The sequence below is a fragment of the Rutidosis leptorrhynchoides genome, chromosome 3 (genome assembly GCF_046630445.1).
Source record: "Rutidosis leptorrhynchoides isolate AG116_Rl617_1_P2 chromosome 3, CSIRO_AGI_Rlap_v1, whole genome shotgun sequence".
NCBI classification, from domain to species: domain Eukaryota; kingdom Viridiplantae; phylum Streptophyta; class Magnoliopsida; order Asterales; family Asteraceae; genus Rutidosis; species Rutidosis leptorrhynchoides.
The window spans coordinates 56764219-56772679 of NC_092335.1; the positions used below are offsets into that span (position 1 = coordinate 56764219).

The window sequence follows — 8461 nt, forward strand, 5'->3', positions numbered from 1 at the left end:
ACACTGTCACCTAATTATCATTTATGTTACTAACATTTATATTTCTATTATCTAACATTTATATGGTCGACACTGTCGCATAATTATCATTTATGTTATATAACATTTATTTTTGATTGCTTACATATGGTCGACACTGTCGCCTACTTATCATTTATGTTATATTAAATTTATGTTTAATGTTTATATACTTATGAATATAAATTGACTCTAATTTATCATGTTGTTTGTTTTAATTTTTGATAATAGAAAATGTCGAAACTGGAAAAGCTTAAATTTACTCCTTTAGAATCAACGGGAAACAACTACATGCCATGGGTTATAAAAATAAAAATGCATCTTAAATCAATGGGCATTCTTGAAACCATAAATGAAAACAACACTTGTTCTGAAAAAGAACAAGCAACGGCATGTTGCTTTATTCATCAACATATTGATGAATGCTTACAAAATAATTATGTGACTGTAGAAGATCCCCATGTTTTATGGGAAGGTCTCAAAAGCAGATTCAATAATCAAAGAGAAATTTTACTTCCAGCTGCTATGGATCAATGGAGAACATTAAGGTTCCAAGACTTTAAGAAAGTAAATGAATACAGCTCAGCTCTGTATAATACAGTCTCACAACTTAAATTCTGTGGACATGAAATAAGTGATGCAGACATGTTGGAGAAAACTTTCTCCACAATGAATGCTGCCAACATCACAGTGCAAAGAAATTTGAGAATGCTAAAGTTCAACACATATCCTGAACTTAATTCATATCTCTTGGTTGCAGAGTAAAATGATGAGCTATTAATGAAAAATCAGCAATCCCGTCCTACTGATACACTTGCAATCCCTGAAGCAAATACTGCAAATAATTATAAACAGGGACAAGGACGTGGGCAAGGTCGTGGTTATAATAACCATCGCCATCATCATGCCAAAAGCCATAACTATGGTAGAAACCATCCTTATGGTAATGGGAATGGGCGTGGACGTGGCCGTGGTCGTGGCCGTGGTGGTCAAAGAAATAATAATCCACGAAAATATAAATATCAACCACAAAACAAGCCCACTAAACAAGATGTTGAAGAAAATTCTTCTAAAAATTCTGAAGAATCTTGTTACAGATGTGGTAGAATGGGCCACTAGGCTAATACTTGCCGAACATCTAAACATCTTGTTAAGATGTATCAGGATTCGCTGAAAGGTAAAGAAAAGGAAGTAAATTTTGTGGATAATATTGATCCAACAGTCACTGAACAACCATCTGATTTATATGAAGATTTCTTGAATTAAATTAATATGTTTCTTTTATAAATAAAAAGATTTAACCTTTGTCATCATGTTTTCTCAAATGTTTCAGTTCTATATGTTTTATCAAATGTTCCAGTTCTATGTTTGATGTTTCAATTCTATGTATGTCAAATGTTTCAGTTTTATCTATTTATGTGTAATAAACATTTTGTGTAAAATTTATATACTTACTGTTTGTTTCTTATATATGAAGTTTAATATGAATTCTGCTAGAACACAACATCAATCAAGTAGTGGAGATCTCTGTATAGCAGATAGTGGTACTACACACACTATACTTAAATCTGAAAAATATTTCATTGATTTGGAACCAACGGAAGGAACTATACATACAATATCAGGTGCTGCTAACTTGATAGAAGGGATAGGAAAGGCAAAATTCATATTACCAAACGGTACAACATTTTTAATTAATAATGCCTTATTCTCTCCTAAGTCAAGCAGAAATTTATTGAGTTTTTCTGACATATACCTTAATGGATATGATTATCAGTCAGTAACGACAGAAAATGAGAAATATTTAAGTATCACTAACAAGAATCACGTGATTGAAAAACTGCCAAGACTTAATTCTGGATTACATTATACACATATAAATGTACCAGAAGCACATATGGTGATTAAAGAAAAGTATATTGATCCTGGTGTATTTAATTTATGGCATAACAGATTGGGCCATCCAGGATCAACAATGATGAAAAGAATTATTGAATGTACACATGGACATCCACTGAAGGATAGAAAAATCCTTCATGATACAATGGTTCCATGTATATCTTGCTCTCTTGGAAAATTGATAACTAGACCCTCACCGCTTAAGGTTGAGAAAGAATCACCAATGTTTCTTGAAAGAATTCAAGGTGATATTTGTGGACCAATTCATCCACCATGTGGACCATTTAGATATTTCATGGTCCTAATAGACGCATCTAGTAGATGGTCTCATGTTTGTCTGTTATCAAGCCGTAATGTGGCATTTGCAAAATTTCTTGCCGAAATTATTAAATTGAGAGCACATTTTCCTGATTACATCATTAAAAAGGTGAGACTTGATAATGCTGGTGAGTTTACATCTCAAGCATTTAATGACTATTGCATGTCTATAGGAATTGTTGTTGAACATTCTGTTGCTCATGTGCATACACAAAATGGTTTAGCCGAGTCACTGATTAAACGTTTACAGTTAATCGCTAGACCATTGATAATGAGAACAAAACTCCCTGTATCTATATGGGGTCATGCAATTTTACATGCTGCTGCATTGATTCGCATCAGACCAAGTGCAAGTCATAAATATTCCCCCCTACAACTTGCTTTTGGTCAAGAGCCAAATATTTCCCACCTTAGAACATTTGGTTGTGCAGTATATGTTCCAATTGCACCACCACAACGTACAAAAATGGGTCCTCAAAGGAGGTTAGGAATATATGTTGGATATGAAACATCTTCAATCATAAGGTATATTGAACCTATGACAGGTGATGTTTTTACATCACGTTTTGCTGATTGTCATTTTAATGAAACATTGTTTCCTAGATTAGGGGAAGAAATAAAAAATAAAGAAAATGATGTTTCATGGTGTGAACCTCAATTAAAGTATCTTGATCCTCGCACAAAAGAATGCGAGATAGAAGTTCAAAAGATAATGCATATACAAGAACTTGCAAATCAATTGCCTGATGCATTCACAGATACAAAAAGGGTGACTAAATCATATATACCAGCAGTTAATACTCCAACTCGAGTTGAGATTCCAAATCGGAAAACTGATAATGTAGTCACTCAAGAATCTATGCCACGTCTGAAACGTGGGAGACCAGTTGGTTCCAAAGATAAAAATCCTCGAAAAAGAAAATCAGCTGATAATAAGGTAAAAGAAAGTGTCCAAGAAGAACCACAAATCAGTACTCCTACTGCAGAGGAGATTGATGATGTCAATACAGAAATTGCAATCAATTATGCACATTCAAAAATATTATGGAACCGAAATGAAATGAAAAATCTTGATGAGAAATTTTCATTTAATGTTGCATATGACATCATGAATAATGATGATGATCCAGAACCAACATCTATGGTTGAATGTCAAAATAGACATGATTGGGCTCAATGGAAAGAAGCAATACGAGCTGAATTAGAATCACTCAATAAAAGAAAAGTTTTCGGATCCATCATTCTCACTCCTAAAGATGTGAAACCTGTAGGATACAGATGGATTTTTGTCCGAAAAAGAAATGAGAAAAATGAAGTTACAAGGTATAAAGCTAGACTTGTAGCTCAAGGTTTTTCTCAAAGACCGGGAATTGATTATGAAGAAACTTATTCCCCTGTTATGGATGCAATTACTTTTAGATACTTAATCAGCCTGGCAGTTTCTAAAAATTTAGAAATGCATCTCATGGATGTTGTGACTGCTTATCTATATGGATCACTTGATAGTGATATATATATGAAGATACCTGAAGGATTTAAGGTACCAGAAGCATCAAATGCAAAACCCAAAGAAATGTATTTGATTAAATTACAAAGATCTTTATATGGGTTAAAAAAATCGGGACGTATGTGGTATAACCGATTAAGTGATTACTTGATAAGCAAAGGGTATACAAATAACCTTACATGTCCTTGTGTTTTCATTAAGAAAACAACATCCGGATATGTGATCATAGCTGTTTATGTTGATGATCTTAACATCATAGGTACAAATAAAGAGATCCATGAAGCCATTCAACTTCTAAAGAAAGAATTTGAAATGAAAGATCTCGGAAAAACCAAGTATTGCCTTGGTTTACAAATTGAGCATATGCCTAATGGTTTACTTGTACATCAAACAACATATACTGAAAAGATTCTGAAACGTTTCAATATGGACAAGGCAAAACCATTAAGTACTCCTATGGTTGTTAGATCACTCAATGTTGAAACTGATCCATTTCGTCCATGTGAAGATCATGAAGATATTCTTGGACCCGAAGTACCATATCTTAGTGCAATTGGAGCTCTTATGTATCTTACAAATTGTACAAGACCTGACATTTCTTTTGCAGTTAATTTGTTGGCAAGGTTCAGCTCTGCTCCTACCAAAAGACACTGGAATGGGATCAAACACATATTTCGATACCTTCGAGGAACTACTGATTTAGGATTATTTTATTCTAACGAATCAAAACAAGATTTGGTTGGTTATGCTGATGCAGGTTATTTATCTGATCCACATAAAGCTAAATCTCAAACTGAATATGTATTCCTAAATGGAGGTACTGCAATATCATGGCGTTCTCAAAAACAAACACTTGTTGCTACATCATCAAATCATGCCGAAGTGATTGCATTACATGAAGCTACTCGGGAATGTTTTTGGTTGAGATCAATGACACAAATCATTACTGATTCTTGTGGACTAGAACGCGATAAAATTCCAACAATTATCTATGAAGATAATGCAGCTTGCATAGCACAGATGAAAGAAGGGTATATCAAAAGTGACCGAACCAAACACATACCTCCTAGATTCTTCTCATACACTCAAAATCTCATTAAGGACAACGAGATTGAAATGAGATATGTTCAATCCAGCAAAAACTCTGCTGATCTTTTCACGAAAGCACTTCCAACTGCTATTTTCAGAACACACGTTCATAACATTGGTATGAGACATGTTCAAAAGATGTAACAACTGAAGCGATGTCTACTTGAGGGGGAGTCAACTCCATGCTGCACTCTTTTTCCCTTAGCTAAAGTTTTTTTCCCACTGGGTTTTCTTTAGCAAGGTTTTTAACGAGGCAGTAACTTACAGTTGATCTTCAACAAACAAAATTGCTATCCAAGGGGGAGTGTTATAATATATAAATATATATATAAATGGATAGTCAATTATTGATACACAAAAGTAATATTATTGTATTACCTAAACTTGTGATATTTTTGCTATAAATAGCCATGAATGCAAGCATTAAACTTGCACCATTTTCTCACACTTACAAAGTGTTTCTTTCTCTCTCCATTATCATCTTTGTTCTTACACTTCATTATTAGCATTCTTAATCAAGAATCAAACCACTAAAGTTAGTTATAAGCCTACTGAATTATAACATCAAGAATCAAACCACTAAAGATAGTTATAAGCCTACTGAATTATAACAACATGCCAATAATAGTGGATGCACATGAAATTATAAGACGTGTATTGTGAAAAGTATTTATTTTCGGAAAATATATTTTAATAATTATAGCAGCCAATCTGTGGCCGTCCAATTCTTACATATGAAAGGTCAATAGATAAATACATTTGACTAATCGTAGACCCGCGATACACAGGAATATAACTCGGCCATAACCCCGTATATAGCACAATGTTGACGATCGGCTGAAAACCCTATTTTCGCAGATTCATATCATTTCATTTCCTCCGCTTACAAAGCAGAGGTATTATTTTTTTCTTTTCATTTCTGATTAAGTTCATGTTTGATTTTATTATAAAAGTTTATTGGCTTTAACATGAAACGAATTTAGGCGCTTTACCGTGTAGATTTGTTCATCTACTTTAAAGCGAACATTTCACCGTTTTCTGTTTGATCGATGAGCTTTGTGTATGTAAATTTTAGTCTTGTTAATTTGTAGATCGGTTACATCTAGATAAAATTTGATATATAGATGTTAATTTTTTAGATCTTTGATTATAGCTTAACTCTAGATTGCTGATTATGATGATTTAAATACTCCTTCAATTGTTGATCTCTATTTCATTCGATCACTGATGCTGATTTAGTTGACTTTCGTGTTTGTTTCTGGTAGTGGTGATTGATTGCTGTATGATTGTTTATTATTTTTGCTGTGTAATTGAGTTGCTGTATTCCACAATTTTTAGACATAAGATTTGTTATGTGTAATGTAATCACGAGTAATCATTATGAGCGACAATTAGATTGTATTTTGGGTTAGTTTAAATTGTCTATAACTTTGTAGGCAATTCGTTTTTAGAGTTGACTTGTGAAAATGATGAGATTGATATAAGATTTAATGAAAAAAATAGTATTAACATAATTGAAAAACAACTGAATTGTGTCATCGGCTACCAGACGACGATTGTGAAGTTGTTATAGTTAATTTTGATACATATCATGACCTACCTATAGAACCATAACTGTTTCTGTGAAGACTGTGATCTTAGTGCCATTACATCTCTAAAATTCACACTATCAGTAGCAAAACATTGTGAGTCTAACTTTAGTGGAATGCAGAAAAAAGCAAGATGCTACTGATTGATTGTTAGCCTCAACGATGCTTTAATTTTACTACCTAGCATTGCACTACTGAAAGTGATGTCTCATATCTTTGCAATCCTGTATTTTTTTTTTTTACTGTAGGAAAATCATCTGGAACACATGGCTGATCAGAATCATCATTTAGCTGTTACAAGGAGAGTAGCCAGTCAACTACACCTTTCTCAATATTCTCAAGCTCAGTACGGTGCGTTGAACCGACCTGCTCCAACCCAAAGTCGATTCACATATGGAAATTACTCAAATGCAGGGTTCAATTATGCAATGACACGATCTTTAGTGACTGCAAATGCTTCTCCTGTGTTTGTTCAAGCACCATCAGAGAAAGGACCTTATGGGTTTGCAATTGATTTTCTTATGGGCGGTGTTTCAGCTGCTGTCTCGAAAACCGCTGCTGCTCCAATTGAGCGTATTAAGCTTTTGATTCAAAACCAAGATGAGATGCTCAAGAGTGGCCGTCTTCAACAACCATACAAGGGTATCGGAGACTGTTTCAAAAGAACAATCGCTGATGAAGGAATTGTGGCTTTGTGGAGAGGAAACACTGCTAATGTTATCCGTTACTTTCCTACTCAGGTTTGTTACTCTTTCTTATATGGCACATATTATTGAATCATTATTTAATGTGTGTATATATATCTTTGTTTCCTGATGCTGTACTGTTCTTGAACCTTTTCTAGGCACTTAACTTTGCATTCAAGGATTACTTTAAGAGTTTGTTCAGCTTTAAGAAAGGGCGTGATCCATACTGGAAAGTGTTTGGTGGTAACATTGCATCTGGTGGTTTTGCTGGTACATCGTCCTTACTTTTTGTATTCTCACTGGATTATGCTAGAACTCGTTTGGCTAATGATGCCAAGGCGGCAAAGAAGGGTGGAGAGAGGCAGTTTAATGGTCTAATTGATGTGTACAAGAAGACGTACGCATCAGACGGTATTGCTGGGTTATACCGTGGGTTTAACCTTTCAGCTGTTGGCATCTTTGTGTACCGTGGTTTGTATTTTGGACTCTATGACTCCCTAAAACCAATTCTTCTCACTGGAAAATTGGAGGTTGGTACATATTTCAAGATTTCTTTATAATGATAATGATTGCTGTTGAAGTTTTTTTTTAATACCGAGTCAAGGGTTAAATGATGGATTTTCAGGATAGTTTCTTCGCTAGTTTTGCTCTGGGTTGGCTCATTACCAATGGTGCTGGGCTTGCCTCGTACCCGATTGACACAGTGCGAAGAAGAATGATGATGACATCAGGTGAAGCAGTCAAGTACAAGAACTCATTGGACGCATTTAGCCAGATTGTGAAGAAAGAAGGTGTCAAATCGTTGTTCAAGGGTGGAGGTGCTAACATACTCAGAGCTGTGGCTGGTGCTGGTGTGCTTGCTGGTTACGATAAGCTTCAGGTCATCGTCTTTGGAAAGAAGTATGGCTCCGGTGGAGGCTAATGGGTTAGCTTTTTGATTGATGATGCTGATAAAAGGATTCTGTCAACTAATTGAGTTCAAAGCATTTTGCAGTATTTTCTTGAATTTCATTTGTGGTGTTGCACAATCTGAACAATTTTATTTTTGTCGAATTTTAGAACATGAGAACTCATTTTGTATCAAATGAATGAGGGCTTTTTTGGTGAATAACTACAGTTATGTTTATAACTGCATTGATTCCGACTTCTGAGGCCAGAATTATATTTTAATCTTCAGTCTTTGATTAAGAATTTGAAATTCTGCAACTGATCAGATTACTCGTATAGAAAGAACGTTATACAATGTTTTTGTGTGCTGGTATGAAGACACTTTCAAGCATACTCTCTCGACATATATGAAAATGAGAATAATCTTATAGGTGATGGTTTTAATAGGTTATTACAAATAATTTTGT

At 34.4% G+C, this 8461-nt stretch overlaps 1 protein-coding gene across 1 annotated transcript; it reads left to right on the forward strand.

The window, feature by feature from the left end:
- The first annotated feature begins 5675 nt into the window (after window positions 1-5675).
- LOC139899640 (ADP,ATP carrier protein 1, mitochondrial-like) lies at window positions 5676-8217 on the forward strand. Its single transcript, XM_071882493.1, has 4 exons — window positions 5676-5727; window positions 6669-7160; window positions 7265-7636; window positions 7732-8217. Exons 2-4 carry the CDS (start codon window positions 6687-6689, stop codon window positions 8026-8028), a joined length of 1143 nt encoding a protein of 380 aa, XP_071738594.1. The 5' UTR covers window positions 5676-5727; window positions 6669-6686; the 3' UTR covers window positions 8029-8217.
- The last annotated feature ends 244 nt before the right edge of the window (window positions 8218-8461 follow it).

What these genes read in the sequence shown, in the direction of transcription:
- LOC139899640 (XM_071882493.1), top strand. Translation starts at nt 6,687, where the DNA reads ATGGCTGATCAGAATCATCATTTAGCTGTTACAAGGAGAGTAGCCAGT. An exon ending in TCCGTTACTTTCCTACTCAG is followed by an intron (nt 7,161 to 7,264) that starts GTTTGTTACTCT and finishes AACCTTTTCTAG; the next exon opens with GCACTTAACTTTGCATTCAA. An exon ending in TTCTCACTGGAAAATTGGAG is followed by an intron (nt 7,637 to 7,731) that starts GTTGGTACATAT and finishes ATGGATTTTCAG; the next exon opens with GATAGTTTCTTCGCTAGTTT.